This window comes from Sciurus carolinensis, chromosome 12 (assembly GCF_902686445.1).
Source record: "Sciurus carolinensis chromosome 12, mSciCar1.2, whole genome shotgun sequence".
Classification (NCBI taxonomy): domain Eukaryota; kingdom Metazoa; phylum Chordata; class Mammalia; order Rodentia; family Sciuridae; genus Sciurus; species Sciurus carolinensis.
In genome coordinates, this window is record NC_062224.1 from 3,350,768 (window position 1) to 3,371,034 (window position 20,267).

General features: G+C 36.3%; 1 protein-coding gene across 4 annotated transcripts in view; it reads right to left on the bottom strand.

Moving 5' to 3' along the window:
- Positions 1–3,252: 3,252 nt before the first annotated feature.
- The window catches only part of Arid4b (AT-rich interaction domain 4B), a 135,319-nt gene continuing 118,304 nt past the window's right edge, over positions 3,253–20,267 (bottom strand). For 3 of the 4 annotated variants that reach the window (XM_047520452.1, XM_047520451.1, XM_047520449.1), the window contains 5 exons: positions 16,812–18,026; positions 13,836–13,949; positions 11,484–11,699; positions 9,980–10,126; positions 3,253–5,292 (listed from right to left, as the gene is read on the bottom strand). In XM_047520452.1, coding sequence (XP_047376408.1) covers positions 5,165–5,292; positions 9,980–10,126; positions 11,484–11,699; positions 13,836–13,949; positions 16,812–18,026 — 1,820 coding nt within the window. In that variant the 3' untranslated portion in view covers positions 3,253–5,164. Of the gene's footprint in view, positions 5,293–9,979; positions 10,127–11,483; positions 11,700–13,025; positions 13,182–13,835; positions 13,950–16,811; positions 18,027–20,267 lie in introns of those variants that run through there. The other variant, XR_007104309.1, reaches the window with a different exon arrangement.

A 20,267-nucleotide genomic window follows, 5' to 3' on the forward strand; every position in this document is an offset into this window, starting at 1 on the left:
GGTAAGGATTTATGTCTTATTCATCTGTACGTCGTGTCTGTTCACTGTAACTAGTGAATATTTGCTAAATTGACCTTTATGTAATAAAAGATGACTACATATTCCATCGAATTCAGTAGTTTGAATTGTAGGATAGGATTTGACTTGCAATCTTTCTGAAACAGCCTTGCTTTTGAAAGCTGCTTAACACAAGTTGGCTGGAAATGTGTGTAATCTTTTATTATCCTATCAGATAACTATGAAGAACTCTCACAATATTCAACTGCTTGACCCTGCTTTTGATTACTATGCTTCCTATTTTGGTTTCCCATAATGTTGATAGCCTGATTACTTCAAATATAAAAATCTACCCATGCATGCGAGGTGCAACTCATACATCTTGCATGTGTCCTACACCAGATCTATTGAAAAACTCTCTTCAGTTTTCTTCAGAATGTCTCCCTATCCCATTCCTTCTCCACTCTCCCTAACATTCCAAGAATTGTCTTTACCTAAAACACTGCAGTCTCATTCTGTCTGGTCCTGAGGTCTTGCCCCCTTCATACTAGCCTACATGTCTGAATGCCAGACATGGCATTTTGGTTCATTTGCTGTCTGAATCTGTCACCATCAGATATCAACTCTCAAGTGCTCACACACTGCCATTATGCACTGGTTCTCCCTGACCAAGCAATTCACTTAAAATTGCACTTCATTTTATGCCTTACCATGATTGCACAACTAAGCCATGAGACTATACCATTGAAATACTGTTTCTTATATGAGAGTGTATAACCCTTCACCTCATGTTAGCCCCAAGTCCCTAGATAACAAGTTAAAACTGGAAGAAAGGAATTCAGAAATGAAAGAGGGGGGTGTGGGGGACAGGGGACGGGATACCACAAGCCTGTAATTCCAGGAGGAGTGCAAGTTCAAGGTCAACCTCAGCAACTTAGGCCAAAGCAATTTAGGGAGAACCTGTCTTAAAAAGGTCTGTGATTTACCTCAGTGGCAAAGTGGATTAAATAAATCCTTGGTAACCACCAGCACCCCCCGCCCCCGCCAAAAAAAAAAAAAAAAAAAACCTAGGAAAAAAATTAGTGTGCAAGAGACTGTTGTTGGAAAAGATTATCCTTACTGCCATTCAGAACTGTTTACTAATCCCTATGGGGGTTACCTAAAATATACTCTTCCTAAAAGCATCCAAAAAAATTAGTAAGCAATGTTAGGGGTTGGCCAGGTGTGATGGCAGATGTCTGAAATCCCAGCATCTTAATGAGGCCTTAAGTAGCTTAGACCCCCGCCCCCAAATTCAAAATGGCTGGGACATACCTCTGTGGTTAAGCACCCCTGGGGTTTAATCCTGGCACCAAAATGAGAGAGAAATGTTGGGAGTTTCATGGATTCTGCTCCACCTTATCAGAAAATTAATTCTCTCTTCAGTAAGAAACCAACCTTTTGGAAAACAATGTAAGAAACATCTTAGTTTTACTATATATTATAAGCTAACCTAACAAAATGCACTTTAGGCAATCCTGCATAGACTTGGGTCAAATTCTAGTTACATAACAAAATTCTCAATCTCTCTAGAGAGACTGGTAAAGAAGGGCCATAAGCGTATAAGTCACTAACAAAATTGGTAATCATTATCCTTGGAGCACTGTCTAACGTGCCCAGTGGGTGATGTTAGGGTTTTGTGTTGAGGTAAGATTGAAAACAATAGGATAAAAAAAAATGTTTAACCAGGTGTCCTACAAGCCTTCTCAAGTTTTAAATATGGTAATACTAAATCCTTACAAGGAATGTGCTCTATAGAGCATTTCCAAACTGTATTTGACAATACATTTCTAGAGCATTTCCAGGAAACAATATTTAGGAACTCATTTTGGGAAGCAGGTTTGACAGATTTTAAAACTTCTCCCGTCTACTTAAATTTCTGTAATAATAGAGGATCATCCTAAAGATGCTTTAATACCTATTTGAGATTTTTGTATCCAAGTTGATCTTAATTGTCTTTAATTTTTTTCTTTTGCTGAAAAATACACAAATGGGAAGAAAATCTTAAATGTTGATTGTACAAGATTTGGGGCACTGCAGTGGTTCTCAACCCAGATGCACATTAAAATCACTGGAGTTCAAAGCCAGACTCGGGGACTTATCAAGGCCCTAAGTAACTTGGCAAGACCCTGTCTCTAAAAAGGACTGGGGATGTGACTCTGGTTAAGTGCCCTTGGGTTCAATCCCTGGTACCAGAAAACAATAACAACAACAAAAAACCCCCAAAAGACCTATCCCTTCCCTTCATTCCTGTCTTCTGCCACCTGACCATCCTGCCATCCTTCCTCTGTAACCCTGCATGGAATAAATACCTTGTCTCATCCCTCCAGGACCTAATAATAAACCGTGTTTTAAAAAAATATTAACACTCAGGTACTGTGCCAGACCAATTAAACACAACTCTCGGGGGTGGGGTTTTAGTATTGACTTGTTTTAACAATGCCCATTTTATTCCAGAGTGCAACAAGAGTAAGGCAGACCTCATAAAGATCTAGTTAAATTAAATAGCTACTGGTAATGGTTTTAAATGTTAATGAAAAATAATTTTTTCCTTTTTCTTCTTTGAACAAGTAAGTTGTAAGAAAAATACATTCAGACTCAAGCAAAATAATATATGTAATTTTTTTTTTTTTTTTTTTTGGGTACTGGGGATTGAACCTAGGGCCTTGTGCTTGTGAGGCAAGCACTCTACCAACTGAGCTATATCCCCAGCCCCTGTATATGTAATTTTAAAAAGCCTTTAAAAAAATCCTTTTCTGGTTAATGAGTCATAAGAGAAGACATGTGTCTGAAGGAAGGGTGCAAGGAGTTCCCAGAGAGAAGGGGAACTTAACTCAGGACCAGTGGTGTTATTGACATGTGTGACAAAAAAATATGCCAGTCAGAGGCATAGAACACCGTTTATTTAGGAAGGTATGTACTCATTCAGGGGAGAATGGCACGGTCTGGAGGGATACCTTAGGGTAAAGCAAAAGATACAGCATTCAAGGGAGAATTCAGGCCATCTCCAGAGAGAGGGAGGCTGCAACCTATGGTTGCTAGGAGCTGGATCTAAGGCGGACTCAGGGCAGAGTTACCTAATTTTGCCCCAGTATTTCCTGCACTTGTACACTGCCCTCTGGGTTACAGGGGCACAGGTGAGTGCTTGCTGCTCAGGAGCTGCATTTCACAGGTGCTACATTTTAATGGCTTACAAGCACTTCCTTTGGGACTCTCTTCCTTTATTCCCAAATTACTATCTCAAATAGACTTTTTTTTTTTTTTTAATTTTGGTGCTAGAGATTGAACTCTCTTCTCATGCATGCTAAGCACACATTCTACCGCTCAGCTCCAGCCCTGGTGGATGGCCTTGTAATTTTTAAAGGTAGAATATTCTCATTTTTATATGTCAGTTAACCACTGGTGCTAATACATATACTGGAGGTATATGTTCTAGTTAGTTCATTACATAATGAACTAGAATTACTTAATCTTTTAGAAACAAAATCAAGGATTCACAAACTATGGCATTTTATTTCAGAGCCTTTGCTTACATTTGTACAATATATTACATAATTCTTCATTGTTTGCAGATCCTAATATATACTTTATAGCTTTTATTCTATAAGCTTTTTCTTCAACATTTTGCTGTCAACAAATCTTTACAGTCCTGTACAAATCTGAGTAACTTGAAACCATTTTCAACAAAATTAGTTACTATAAGCACACACTACAAGACTGAAAATGCTTTTCTTAGAAAAGTTGGATGTAAAGGATTAAGGATTCTGACACGTTAGCATCTACAACAAAACGCTTCGAAATTCTCACGTCGTATTGCCAGAAAACAAATAAAACATGCCAGCCCCATTCAAAAAAAGTACACAGAACTACAATTAAAACAGTAAAACAGTCTGTACAGCAAAGTACTGTGTATTAACAGTGCCAGGTATTAAATAGCTTCAATGAACACATCCGCAATATACAAATGTCTTACAAAGGTGGAGAATTAAATACAAGTGCCAAACAGAACAGAGATTGGAATCATACAACAAAAAGTCAATACAAGTGAAAACAATTTCGCGTTCATTTTGGATTTTATACAAGGCATTTAATTTTATAGGCCTATCACCCCAATTAGCTATTTATACGTAAAATAACAACCATCTTTCTCAGACAGTTCATATAAACCTTGAACCATACTAATACAGTTTGTTCCTGAAGTCCTTTGTTGTAGCTCATAATAAAATAAGCAATACAAATGAATTATCTGTTTTTAAGGGAAAAGAAACATTTACAAGAAAACACAAAAATATAACTGTTATAATTCATTATGAATAAATATACACTTTGAACTGGCTAAGTACAATCTTTATACATTGTTTAAGATTTAATACAGTTTATTAGCCATTTTCTTTTTTCACACAATGTATTATATCAAAATTAAAAAAAAATACTGATTTATAGAAAAATGGCAAAGTACAGTAGTTCCATTCCAATTTGAAGGGGCATGAAAAGCCACTGCAAGACCTTTTAGCCAAATTCAAACCTGTAAACATCTTCAGTCTTTTTTAAGGAGAATCTTCAATATTTGGTTACCAGGACTGATGTCTAATATCCTGTTAACTGCAGGTTTTGAATTTATTACATGTGCTTGACTTATACAATTAAAGCCACCCTAAGGTGACTTGCTTTAAAAAACAATTAGCTTGTACAAATGAAAATAGGTTCATATTTTTCATAAATAAATGGAAAAATATCAAATGTTCCAGCTTTAACAAAATACGAGGGAATACATATACAGTAAGTTATCTTACATGTTCTGGCCCACCCCTTAACTATGCTTACTGTATTGTCTCTACAGGCAGTGAAAAGCCTTCATTTGCCACAGTGGAAGGCCTTCAAGTTACCAGACACGCAATTCCCAGACAAGTTGGAAACAATTATTGCTTGAGGAAAAGCAGTTCATTGTACTTTTTCTTCATAAAAAAGTGCACTTAAGTGCCAAGTCAGCTTGTCAAGAAACAATTTTAAATACAAAATAGTGCTTGTCTGATTTTTTTTTTTTTTTTTTTTGTGCCACTGTGCAGTATAAAAAAAGACGTGGCCCTCAACAGCCATTAAGTGCAAAGTGCTTTAGCAAGTCCTGCTGTCACCTGCACTCAACTGACATTCCATTTTGTGATGCGCTGGACATCGATGGTTCAGCCAATGTTAACATTACAGCAGCTGTTATGGAACTGGATGAAGGGGAAGAAGAGGAAGAGGACGTAGCAGCACCTAAGGAAAAGGGAGACCAAACCAACAGCTTAGTAAAGTATGCTTAACAACAAGATAAAACACTAGTTCTAAGAACTAAATTCTGTTGTATTCTTCAAAACTGTTAGCTTTGAAGAGAAGTCAGTTCTCACCCCACCACCAGAAGGAAGAAGTCAGTATCTCAACAATCCTGATGGTGCCCAAGTACAGCAGTAATGAAAGAGGACAGATATGCATGAATCAAGGGGTGAGGGAAGGCAGGGAAGGACTGGGTGCCCACCTGTTCTGTAAGACATGGGAACAAAATGCAAGAAACACTTTCTGCCATAAATGCCGAAAAGAGTTTTGGATTGAATAGGAAATGTGTAATCTAGTCCCAAAATCTTTTTTTCCTCCTAAAGCCTCTACTCTCTGCATTTAGAGTTTTCTCATAAACAGTGCTAAGAATGGGAGGTTAAATTAAAGGGGTCAACAACTGCATTCTTCTTCACTTTTTTTTACACAAAAGCAAATAATAGTTATTTTCCTCAGAGAAATTCACTCATTGTTATAAGTTAGTGTTTGGAAAGGAATATTTTTAAAAAGAATATATTCCCAGGTTAAAAGAGAAAAAATTTTAGCACAGGGGAATAAGTTGGAAAAGCTAATCTTCATCTCACACAAGACCATCCCAAGGCCTGAAATTCTGAACCCCACTTTTACCAGCTGCTTCATATTCTTTAAAACCTCAAGAAAGGCTGGCAAGTTACTCCCCCAAGGCCTTATATGTATGTGTGTTTTGGTACTAGGGATTGAACCCAGAGGGGCTCAACTACTGAGCCTCCTCCTCAGCCCTTTTTATTTTTATTTTTTTAATTTTACTTTTTATTTTGAGCTCTAAGTTGCTTTGGGTCTTACTGAGTTGAATCTTCCTGAACTTGCAGGAACTTGCAATCTTCCTGTCTCAGCCTCCTCAGCAGCTGGAATTATGTGCATCATCATGCCCAGCCTAAGGCCTAATTTTTTAAAAGTAAACTGCACTGGAACATAGCCATGCCCATTTGTGTACACACCAGCAATGGGAGATTTCAAACCTCAAATTTAAAATTTGTAGATATAATAACTTGTAAAGATACCAGTGTAAACCATATAGTGTCTGACTTTTTAAAAAATATATATTTTAAGAGATTATTCCACATACGGCTCTTTTTCCTTTTCAAAGTTAAGTAGTAATTAACTACCTATGAATCATTTAAATCCTAATCTTTTGCTGTTACCAACGGTATAATATTTTGTGCACTGTAAAATTGTAAATATTTTCATCAGTTTGGTCATATAATTTAACAATTTCCATCTGCTATTTTATATATTAGTATAAAACAATTCTGTGGCTACTATTTGTCCTAGAGATCTATACTTAGAACTATGTCAAGTTCTCCAGCTACAGATAAAACATTTACAAGGTTAACTATGTAAAAGCTTTCAGCAATGCATAAATATGTGAATCTCACTATTTTTTTTTCCCTAGTATTGATTTTCGATATATGTATGGTTTTTTGGTCATCTCCCCCTTCCCCCCAGCTAAGAATGATACCTTACTTGATTTGCATTTACTTGACAGTCACTTCTCTACTTTTTGTTTACTTGTACTTAGAAATTGATTTTTAATGTTAAGTGCTCAAAGAACACATCTAATTAGCACAGTCACTCACTACAGAGTATTTGTGGTTGACCAGACTTATAGAACACTGTTTTTAAGGAACTATTTCTGGATTGTCTTATGACATGGAAAACTATTAGAAGGGCTTTGGTTACCTAGAAGTGATGTGTTCTAGTGAAAGCATTTAAACAATTGGGGTGATATCTATACCTTTTTAATTATTTTAAAGTGATTACATTGACACCAAACACACAAAGCATTAAAATTCCCTTCCTTTGACAGAATACTCATATATATATATATATATGAGTAACATTTAACATATAATACTCATATATATATATATATAGTAACATTTCTTTTCAAATATTCTATTAACTCAGAGAGACTTTCATCCACCCCACAAACTGAAATCTAGACAAACTAAAATCAAGGTTTTTTGAGTTAAAAGTATCATAACACCAGATAAGAAAAGTGAAGGGGGAAAAAAAAAAAAAACCCACCTCATTTAAAAAAGAAAAAGGAAAATACAAATGAAAGTGCTTCAGCTGGGTGTGGTGGTACATGCCTGTAATCCCTGCAGCTAGAGAAGCTGAGGCAGGAGGATCTACTGACACTTCCACCTGGACACCTAATAGGCATTTTAGAATTTACCATGGCTAAAACAGAATATATGAACCTTGTTTTGCTTCCCAACCCATACCTTGTCTTTTCTAGGTCTATACCATCATTAATAAATGGCAACATGTGTCCACAGCTGTTTTAGTCAAAAATCTACAATTATCTTCAATTCCTCTTTCCTTTATCCACCAAATTCAATTCATCAGTAGTGCTGTTAAGGCAACATTAATCTACCTCCATCTGCACTGCAGTCATCCTGGGTCAAATCACTGTCAACTCCCACATCAACTACTTCAGTGGGCTCCCCTTATCAACACTGCTTTCACTATTGCTCTGTACATTCTACTTGCCACCCAGCAGACAATAGTCCTTCAAAGAGATCATTCAGTTTCCCTTCTTGAACTTCCTATTAACTGTCCATTACACTTAGAATAAAATCTAATTTCCTCTTGTGACCTACATGGACCTACATGATTTGCCCGCTGCTTACCTAGCTGATATTTCTACCATTTTAACACCACAGTGGGTTTCTGTTCTCCCCTCAGAGTGCTGGTCCTTTCCCTGAGGTGATTTTACTCTTCCCCCACCTCTGTCAGGATACTGGGTAACATATGGAGACATTCTTGGTTGTCACAACTGTGAAGTGCTATTGATATCTAGTAGATACAGAGGCCAGGGATGTTGCTCTCAACACCCTACAATGCACAGGACAACCCTCCGTAGAAAAGAATTATCTGGCTCACAATGTCACAATGCACATTTGAGAAACCCTGTATTAGGGACTTCTGTTGTTCTCTCAGCCCAGGACTCTCATTATGAACTCAACTGTGTATTCCCGAAACTCTATGTTGTATCCTTAATTGCCAATGTGACTGTTATCTGGAGATACGTAGGTAATTAAGGTAATAAGTGTGGGGCCCTAGAATGACAACTCTGTTTTCTATATAAAGAGAGGAAAGGATACCAGACAGAAGTGTCTCTGCACACACAGAAGCCATGTGAGGACATGGCAAGAAGATGGCTTACAGCCAGCAAGCATGGTAGGTCTCAGGAAAAGAAAACGAACCTACTGTCGCCATCATCTTGGACTTTAGCCTATAGAACTGTGAGAAAATACTTTCTAATGTTAAGTCACCCAGTCTACAGTTCTTTTTAATAGGATCCCAAGAAAACGCCTACCCCAGATTTTAATTTATCTCACTTCCTCTAGTCATTTAAGTCTCAGTGAAAATGTCCTGACCATCTGTAGTTTAAAGTATCCCATCCAGCAGAGGAAACTCTAATATACTGCTGGTAGGAAGGTCAATTAGTACAGTCCTCATAGAAAACGGCATGGAATTTCCTCAAAAATTAAAGACATAAATACCAAATAATCCAGCAATCCCACTACTGAGTATACATCCAAAGAATATGAAATCAGTATGCAGAAAAGATCTGTTCTCCTGTTTAATGCAGCACTATTCACAACAGCCATGAAATCAACAGTAAGTGTCCATCAGCAGGTGAATGAATAATGAAAATGTATTATTATACACACAATGGAATACTACTTAGCCCTAGTATCATTCCGTCATTTGCAGCAACATGGACAGACCTGGAGAGCATAACATTAAATGAAATAATGCAGCCAGAGAAAGACAAATATCACATGATTTCACTTACACGTGAAATCTGGAAAGCCTGGGTTCATAGAAGAGTAGTTACCACAGGCTGGGGAGAGTAAAGAAGAGGGGGACAGGGGAGAGACCAGTTAATGATTTCAGCCTGTCAGTCAGAGAGGAATACACTTTGGTGTACTTTGATACAGGAGGGTGATCATAGTCAGCAATACTGTATTATATCATTCAGAAGAGCTACAAGATAAGATGAATAACATAAATATCCTGAGTTAGTCACTACACAATGTGTGAATATACTAAAATATCACACTGTACCCTGTTAAAGAAGATTATTATCTATTAAAAAGACATTTAAATAAAGAACTATTCAATCACTGCCTAAACATCCCTCAATCTTCTTCATAGTGTTTTTCACTATCTGAAATTATCATATTCAAATTTTAGGGGCAGATTGTGAGCTCTGTGAAAGTGAATGGTATGATTTTGGTTAAAGTTTTTTTCCATTTCACAGATGACGAAAAGAAGGGAGAGAGATTCAAGAACTTCCAAGATTCACAGACGTAAACCCACATTAACTACAGAGCAGTAAGCTGGTTTATGTTTAAGTTAAGTAGGCCAAAAATATTCTCTTTCACTTTGTAGATAACTACTTTTTCGCTGCTAAATACTTTTTCTTGCTGTGACATATTCATTTTATTGTGTGGTAATATTTGTATCAAAAGTATAAGACAAATGTTAAATCTTGTTACATTTGGGTTTTTATAGTGCTTTGTGCATTTTAAATGATTTGGAGTGACTAAATTTTATAAAATATTTATGAAATACTTACTTTCTCTCTCTTTCTTCTTTAAACGTTTTCTCCTCCGATCAATGGAAGCTACTTCAGATTTTAAGGACAGATAATGTTTTCTGATTTCTTGCAGTTTTTCTTGAAGAATTGTGATGCGTTCTGCACTTGTCATATTTTCTAGATCCGCTGTCAATTTAAAACTTCCATTAATATGTATTTTGGGGGAAAATTTTGATACAAAAAAAGAGAATATAGATTGTAGTTGTAGAATAAGGCCAAAGTAGATAAAATGAAAAAAGAGACTTCTAAATATTTGTTTCCTGAGACTCATTCTCTATTTTAAAATATCTGGCACATAATATAAGATGTTAATGTTGTATATATTTTTGAGTGACAGAACTGCAGATGAATTTTTCATCTTTATTAAAGAGATTTTATGAAATGTGTATAACTTTTAAATTGGAAGAAAAATCTTAAAAGATCTCTAGCTCTTAGGACATTTTCAATGTCCTATGAATACTTGAGGTATCTCCCCATGTGAGAAAGTCTGCTGTAGCCTCTTAAAAAATAAATAAAATTACAGCCAGGTGCAATGGCACAAGCCTGTAATCATAGCAATTCAGGGGACTTAGGAGAACTGCAAGTTCAAGGCCCACCTAAGATAACTTAATGAGACCCTATCTCAAAAAACAAATGAATAAAACTAAAAGGCACTGGGGGTATAGCTCAGTGGTAAAGCACCCCTGGGTTTCAGTCCCCGGTACAAGGAAAATTCCATTATTATGGCAATTTCTCACATACATGAAAGTACAGAGAGAGGTATCATCACCCAGTTTTAAGAATTTTCAATTTATGGCAAATCTTGTCTCAACTGTACCCCATCCAACACCATATTATTTTAGAGCATATTCCCAATATCATATCAGAGATATAAACTCAATGTTGATACTGACTTCGACTGCTTTAAAATTTTTCTTTTACCAACCTGTGTATTGAAAACATGATCCAAGCAAGGTCTGTACTCTGCAATTGATTAGAATTCCTCTCAGGATTGGTGGATTCTTGTTTAGTATTTGCATCAGCAGTTACTATACAAGATATATACACAGACACATGCACACACACACACACACACATATAATGGAGTTTTTATTCACCCATAAGGAAGAGTGAAATTATGTCATTTGCAGGAAGATGGATGAAAACTAGAGACCATTATATTAAGTGAAATAAGTCAAACAGAAGGTAAAGGGACGAATGTTTTCTCTCAAATGGAGACTCTAGAAAGGAAAAGGGAAAAGAAAGGTGGGGGCAGATCTCATGGAAATCAGAGATGATGAGAGGAAAGGGACCAGGGGACAGAAGGAGGGAAGAAGTGATGGGGAGAGATGTTGTCAAATTATATTGTTATATTATGTGCATGTATGAATATACAACAACAGATCCCATCAATATGTACAACTATAATGCACTAATAAAAAATGTGGAAAAAAGTTCCTAGGATGAAGTTTCTATTGTTTAATTTTCAATGCATATCACTTACACATCTGAAAACTCCACTTGTAAACTTTGGGTAATCGATTACTAGGCTCCTTGAGATCAGGGTCCTTATCTCCATTCTTTCCACATTTTCCAGGAGACTGCATCCTTGCAGGAGATTTGGTACTATGAGACTTCATTCCAGTAGAGACTGATTTGACTGGCTGAGTCTTAGTTACACTTTCACCAGCTGAAAGTTCTTCACTATCACTACTGTTTGCTGCAAAAAAAAAAAAAAAAAAAAGAAAAAAAGAAAAGCATTAACAAACAAAAAGGTAACAATGACTTTGGCCCAGATTAAAGCAGCTAACAAAAGTCAACCATTTTATCACTAAACAACCTGCCTATAAAATCGAGATGATCACATGCAAATGCATAAGCATCTTAATTAAGGAAAAATACAAAAACAAAAGTCTTCTTACCTGAACTGCCAATCTTAGTTTTTAAAAAGTCATACTAACCTTTCCTTATACTAAGTAGACTGTTAAATATACAGTAATCATTGGAATGTGTTTTTATTCTATCATGTTAATAAAAAAGCAGAATGTAGCATCTTTTAAACTAACTCACTGTAGAAACTCATTTCAATAAATTCAGGTGGTGTATATGTTAACATTTGGGCCACAAACAAATAATGAAGCATAATCATCATATTCAATAAACAATTCCTTGGGAAAAAACTCTAAATTTTGACTTGTACAATAAATTTCTTAAGTAATTGCTATGTTACAGTTTGTTGGCTACAATAAACCCATCGGTCTCCCCTGGTAAATATACTCCACAGTTCATAAAGAATGCAGAAGTCTATGTGATAATTATGTCACATCTGCCTTTGTTAGTTAAGTTTCAGTAGTAAATGGAAATATGTAACCATGACAGCTTACCAGGTCAATAGGTGATAGAACTGGTACTGCTATAAATTACCTTTTTCTGGATAAAATGTAGTACTTTGAGATTCAATCAGAGTTAACTGACTTTACTAAATTATCCTCAGAGAACTGACAATTCATTATGATTTACCATGCAGAAGCCCAATAATTAGAAATGGGAGAATACAATAAATGGCTATATTTTTTTAAAGATGTTTATTTACTCTTTTGAAGATGAGCACTCTCGAGCACTCAAATGGTAAAGTCTTGAAGACAAAAACATCACAGTGTAAGCAAAATAAATACACCTTCTGATATACCAAATAATTTGTGACCTATTTGTCATATATTTATAATTCCATGACCAGAAAAATAAAACTCAAAACAAACCAAAAAACAGGCTCTCAAAGTCTGAAAAGTATTCCAAAAGTAATAAAATATAAGCAACTCCTCCCATTGTGGTGTTTTGGGAATAAAGAAACTCTGTCACACTTTTATACATATCTTATACAACTCCCCTCCAGGCCCCAGCCCCCACTGCTGCTCTGGAACCCCTGGAAACTCCTAGCTACGCTACCCAAGGCTTGGCCCCACTCTATGCAGTGGCCTGCCTCAGCCTGCCTTTCGTGGCCTTGCTGAGCACAGCCGCCCGGGGCCCCAAGGGATGCCATATTCACCGCCTGGAAGTCATATGGGCTCAGCAGAACCTCGGGGAGCTGGCCGAATAACCCTTTTCTGCACTGAAGTGCAGCCAAGCCGGCTGCTAGCAAAGGTCAGGCAGTGGAGGTGGCAGGAGTCTCCTGGAAGAGCAGCAGGAGGTCAATGTGGGGCACCTGAAAAAAAATTCTTTACATATTTTCTGCTTCTTATGTTGTCTACAAAAAAAAGAGAGATCAAATGTGCAGCCCTCAGGAGAAATACAGTATTATGTTCTGTGCAGGTGGATGGAGAGAGTCATTACTAAAGTCTTAAACTGGAACATACTGAGCAAAAGTATTATCTGTAGCTGCTCTCAGGTCACATGGGGTGCCCAAGACAAGAGTCACAGCCTGGAATTGTGGGAATTATACCTTTGAAGCTATCTTAATTGTTTACTTGAATGCTGATATTTCCTTGAAGAATTATTATTGATTTCACTGTAATAAAATTATATATAATTGAAGTATTCATAATATGTGACACATATAACAACAAGTGGAAAAGAACTGTGGAACATAAAGCTAACAAAGATTTCGATATTTACATTACGCTGGCTACATTTTTAAAAGAATTATGTGATCATTCACCTTAATACCACGGCTAAATAATACCAACTTGCTTAATTGCAGAATATAGCTAAGATCAGAAAACTTGTTAACTTTTTTGAGGGTGAAAACAAAATCAAAATGTTGAACTATTCCATATCCCAAATATCCTTTTCATAATGGGAGGAAAAAATACATCAGCTATTATTTTTATATTTTAAATATTAGAGGTTTCACACTTACTGCCTTTTCCCTTCTTTTTGTTGTTTACCACAGTTGTTTTATGGCTTCTTTTCTGCTTTTTTGATGAACTGCCTCCTCCCTGAGCATCTTTCACTCTTTTCTGACCTGTACAGGCTATGATAGGAAAGAAATTAAGTAACACAAAACAAAATCAAACATTCCCTAGGTATTTAATAATTCTACATTTTAGAAAATAATTCTACACATTCTGTATGAAATTTATAAATTATCACAGAAATTACTACCAATTTTTGATATGCTTTGATTAATGAAGATGAATTCTTCCACATAAGTTAAGGTGCTTTTGGAAAGCAAAAAAACTAAATCAGATATAAACTGAAAATAGTTATTGGTAGTCTAATTCAAAATTTGTGAATTTATGAGCCTAGTAATTTAAAAATGGGTACATCCTGAAAATAAAAGTTGAACTTATGATTCAATAAAACCAAAATATGAAGGTTTAGTTATAGCTTAAAATGTTAATGAATATAATTTTTAAAATAATACTCTGATACTAATGAGATAAATTTTGGAAGAAATGCACACTTGTTTTTACCAACTTATTTTAAAAACTTGGCACTTAGAGCACTGGTTAGTAAACACATACACCATTTACAAATCCAGCATGGTAACTGTAAGAAACCATCTGGAGTCGAGTGTGGTGGCACATGCCTGTAATCCCAGCGGCTTGGGAGGCTGAGGCAGGAGCATCATGAGCTCAAAGCCAGCCTCAGCAACTTAGTGAGGTCCTAAGCAACTCAGTGAGACCCTGTCCCTAATAAAATATAAAACAAGGGCTGGGATTTGGCACAGTGGTTAAAAAACCCTAGGTTTAATTTCCAGTACCAAAAAAGAAAAAGAAAAAAAAGGAACAGTCTTGGTGGAAAATTCCCTCAAAACTAAACAAACTATCTACCTTTTCTTTGACAAGCTCAAGTCCTACATTTTCACTAAGACTTTCCCTTGATGCTCCAGGCTTGGTGATTAATCATGATTAATTATGATTAATTCCTTAAAACTGTAGCATTTTCCTACTCATGTGGTCCTTGGCCTCAGTTATGTTACTATATCTTTCTAATTATAAATAAGCTTTTTTCAGGGGGGGGGTAATGCTAGTGCCATGTGGTTCCAATGGCATACACTATATAATACATTATATAATATGATAAAGTTATGCCAGATTTGATACAAAATATGTTTCTTGATCCTGTTACCATGGTTAAAAAACAAAAAAATTAACCTCCAGTGTATAACCTAGATTATATGGTTAAAAATGAGACAGCCTATTCACTAAACCATCCTGCTTTTCTTTTTTAATGGGTCACATCTTATTTATAATTTTCCTGAAGTTTATCATAATGTTAAGAACTTAAGTGAAACAAAGTGACTTGTATACTCAGTATACTGAAGCACAGATTTGTAAAAACAATTCCAAGCTAGATAAGTAACAGTACCTACATTTTTACTTTAAATATAATGTGAATTCTGCGATATTATTAGACAAATTTGTTAAAATGAAGTCATCAAATAGGTGCATAAGAATTTACTTCTAAAGATATAAATTCTAAAAAATGCTATAGAATAATTTGATCTAATAAACCAGATGGCCTTTCTTATGCCAAGATTGAGGAGCACTCAAGTTCCACACTTTTCAACATAATTGAGATTAAGATTTAAGAGCTGGGAGATGCAGCTCAGTGGAACAGCACTTGCGCAGCAGGCACAAGTTTGATTCCCAACTGCAGATGCTCGCACATACACACAAAGATCCAAATGGGCAGAGATGATTTAGTCTGTCAGCAGAAATGATATTCTAATTCTTCTGGGTTAATTGTAATCTCTCTTAAGGTATGAGGAATATGGTAAAGATGTAAGCTCTATGAAACTATCATTGCAACATTACTGTTCAAAACCCATTCAGCCTTCTGTGGTCTCAAGGTCACTCACTGTATTCATGCTTGGTTAATGCAGTTCCCAAGACAGCATAGCATACAAATGAAACTGCAGTAACTCTACTTGAACATTCCAAATGCAACTATATTTTTTACTTATTTACTTTAAAAAAATTTTACAGACTTGTTTTAAGGAAAGACTTGTGAGAAATTTTAAAATTAGCCAATCTAATCTAGACTAAAACCCTAAAGCACACATAAAATCTGATATGTTATATGAAACAGCCACTGGTGCTCTAACCTCATGAGGGAAAATGTGTGTTTCAAAGCCAAGGGTCAATCTAAAGGGTACTGATTTAAGTTACCCAAACAAAGTAGTTTATAGGAAAAATGATGACAGAATATAGCCATGGCAACATCATAAGACACTAATATATTTGCCAAGAACTAATTTGAATTTCTACTTTTAACTACTTCTAGAAATATCAAAAACAGTATTATTTTAGGTTATTAAAAAAAAAAAACTGGTCCTTCAATATGGGGGTTATGCACATCTAGGAAAGGATCAAATTCCTTTACAAACTCTCACAAGTTAGTCAGGCTTGAAAATCAGTTTGACACGGTTGTCTGCAGAAAGCAAGTGCCTGGAGAGTTGGTAGCTCCAGACCCCTACATACAATATATGGTTAAGGGCGGAGGGTCTGTCAATAAATCAAACGTTTGTGAGAAACAGCACACTATAAATGCAAAAACAATGTCACAGAAATATATTTGGGGTGCTCCTGCCACAGTCAACCAGTGTAATAAATTTTCAAACAGGTTGGTTTTGGGCCCAGGTCTAATTTCTAGCATGTAAGCAGATTCCCCAGATAAGTCATGGATGGTTCAGGCAAAGGACATTAAAACCTCAAGCTCTTAAATGTACTCCACCATCATTATTTTCAAACTACCTTCCAAATTTTTAATTTTATCATGTTCACACAAGTGTGCCACTTAAATGTCACAACACAAGGACAGACACTGTGAAAGCATTAAGACTGAAGGTGAAAAGATCCTAAAGTCAACATGCTTTTCTCTTCCTCACCTTTTCCAGTATGCTCTGGTTCTGGCTGATTGCTACTGCTAGAGCTCACGCTGGCATCAAAGCCTGCAGGTGAGCTGTTCCCTTCGGAATGGAGGTCTTGTAGCTCTCCCCCAACACTCTCCACCTCAATTGTGCTGTCAGTTTCACTCTTGATACTTCGAACCTCTTCTTGATTTGGCGCCAAGGGCTCCGACACTGTGACAGAAGACTGCTGCTGACTGGCTTCTGTAACAGTGACTGATGAAGGCGATTCTGGTGTAGTAGGAGGAGTATTGAGCACTGAGTTACTGCCACTACTTGGAAAGTCTGCTTTTCTGTCACTGACCTCTACTGCTTTTTCTTCAATGGGCTTACTGTCGACACTGACTGGTGGTGGTTTTTCTAGCTCTACACTAGGTGAACAACTCTCCTCTTCAGCCACAGTCTGCAGTGACTCCTCTGCTGTTCCCTCTTCTGGGACAGGATGGGGTGGGGATGCTGCAGCTTCAGTATCAGAGTCTGAAAAAAGCTCCTTCAGTGTCTTTTTAGGCCACTGTCCCTGAATACTTGACCAGACATCTTTCCGATCTTTAGCTCTGCTGTTCTGAAGTCTTTCATCAGAGTTATTTAAAAGTTTTATTCTTTTTTCTGCTACTTCTGAAAATCCTGAATAGAAACCAGTTGTCCGCAGAGATTTTCTTTTTTCCTCCAAACCATTGTATTTCTTGGTTGGTGTCATCTTTGCTTTCGATTTTTCATCATCATCTTCATCTGAAGAGCTGTTGCTGCTGTTTTCTATGCAAAGTGATTCTTTGCTCTTGGCCCTCTCTTCCTTTTTACCAGGTGATCCAGTTTTTAAACATTCCTCTGTGTTGCAATACCTCCTTTTACCACGTTTTATCTGTGACTTTGAAGATTTATCGGTTATGTCCTTCTTGACTTCCTTTCTCTTTTTTGTGACTTCATCATCTTCTTCATAATCACTATCTTCTGATATTCCTTCTATATCTTTTCTTAATCTTTCTGGAGATTTGGATACTGGTTTAGATATTACCAAATCTGCATGGATTTTGCTTTCTTCCAGTAAAGACAAATTATTCTGTTCCTCTTTTGAAATAAGTTCATTTCTGGTGTGGGTCAAATGATCCCTCTTTGATTCCTCTTTGCAATTATTATCTATGTCCTGGGCACCTGCCTCATCTTCCTGCTCACTGTCTTCAGCAGAACTTTCAGAAGCTAGAAAACAAGAGAGAAAAAACATGATGAGAATTTGAATATAAGCATGTCTTCAAAGTGCCAGACACTTAATATAACAGCTCCTAGGTTTACAGTCACTGCAGTTTTTATCCCCACTTCACGGGTGAAGAAACTGAGTTTTAAAAAGGTGAAAACACTCACCCCAAATGGAAATGCTCTACCACCATGGTCATGGTGTTAGTCACACCACTTGATCCTCTTGCCAAACTCATCAAATTGTAAATACAAAAAGTTGTGAATTTGATTTTATGCAAATTAAAACTCAATAAAGCTAATTTTTTAAAAGAAAAATTATATGAGCAGAACATGGTACAAAAACATGGAGGAAACAGAAGTCTTAAAAAACAACAACAACAAAAAAAACAATTTAAGTCAACAAGGTGGTGCACACTTGTAATGCCAGCAACTCAGGAGGCTGAGGCAAGTAGAATGCAAGCTCGAAGACAGCCTCAGCAAATTAGCAAAGTCCTAAGCAACTTAGCGAGACCCAGTCTCAAATTTTAAAAAAAAAATTAGTAAGGCCCTAAAGAAACTTAGTGAGACCCTGTCTCAAAATTATTAAAAACAGGCTGGGAATGTAGCACAGTGGTAAAACACCACTGGATTCAATCTCTGGTACCAATAAATAAATGAATGAATGAATAAGAAGCAAGTTTAACTTAAAAAATTTAAAACATTAAGCATTACAGTAATCAAGCAGCATAACTGTTAGTTATATAATCAATAAAATAATCAGAAGGTAACATACAGAAAATTAATAAGAAATAATAGGAAATTTTTAAAATATTAATTAAAAACCCCCTCCAAACTTTTTTTAAGATAAACATACTGGAGCATACTATAGAAGATACAATACTGAACTAACTGGTCGAAAGGGAACAAATAATAAGATCATTCCAGAAAACTGCCTGCAACACAAATACAAGTTTCTAGAACATGAGAGCACATACCACAGGGGCAGAAAATACATTTACACAAGGTATGTCTCACTATGAAATTGAAGAACTTTAAAAACAAAGAATTAAAGATTAAAGAGAGAAGCAAAACAAAAATCAACCAGCAACTTGGGAGGTTGAGGCAGGAGGACTGCAATGGGGGAGGCCAGCCTACACAACTGCAGCAATACCTTATCTCAAAACAAAAATAACAAGGGTTGGGGATGTAGCTCAGTAGAAGAGCACCCCTAGGTTCAATCCCAGTACCAAAACAAAAAACGAAACAATAATAAAACAAGTTGCAAAGAATCAGAAATTGGAAGAGCACTAGACTTCACAGAAATGATACTGAAAGAAAAAACAAAACAAACTGAACAATGCCACTAAAAAAATACTGAAGGAAAACTTCCAAGCTAGCTGCTGTAGTTTAATGTCCTATTCAAAACTCATGCTTAATTGCTGTTGTGACCATATTGGGAGATAGGGCCTTTAGGAGGTGATTAGGCCATGAGGGTTCCCTCTCATGAACAGATTAATGTCACTGTCAGTTAGCTGTGACAGGAGTGGCTTTGTTATATAAAGCTTTCTCACCATGTGATGATGCTCTCACCATGCTATTACAGAGCACAGCAAGAAGGATCTCACCAGATACCAGTAACTTGACATTAATGCTCAGCCACCCCAACTGTCAGAAATAATTTTCTGTTCTTTATAAATTACACAGAGTACAGCAATCTGTTATATCAGCAGAAAACAGACTAAAATACTCAATCACAAATAGAATAAAGCCATTTGCAAGAGTAAATAAAGATATCTGCAATGTCTAAAAATTTACTTTCCTTCTCTTAAACTCATCTTTAAGAGGCTACTAGAAAACATGCTCCATCAAAATAAGAATTCAGGACAGGGAGGCCTAATATCAGGAAAGGAAGTTCAAGTACTACATTGAAGGAAGATCCCTTGATTGGATCTTACTATCTGTCCATCCACCCTAGAATGAATGTGTCTTTCCTGGGGAAGACAGCTGTGCAGCAGATGTAGAAGAAAACCAATTCAGACTAGTATAGTGTTATTTCCAAAAACAGTCATACTGAAGGCTATCATTAAGGGGCCTGCAGCCACTGTACTCTTTGAATGCCGAGGTGAACCAACTAGTTTCTTTCTGTCTTTTTATTCTTTATCTTGTTTTGATTAGGTGCTTATGAAATTCCAAGAATTAGCGAGACTCTATCAAAATAAGAAAGAGCTGGAGATCTGTCAGTGACTAGGTGTCCCTGGGTTGAAT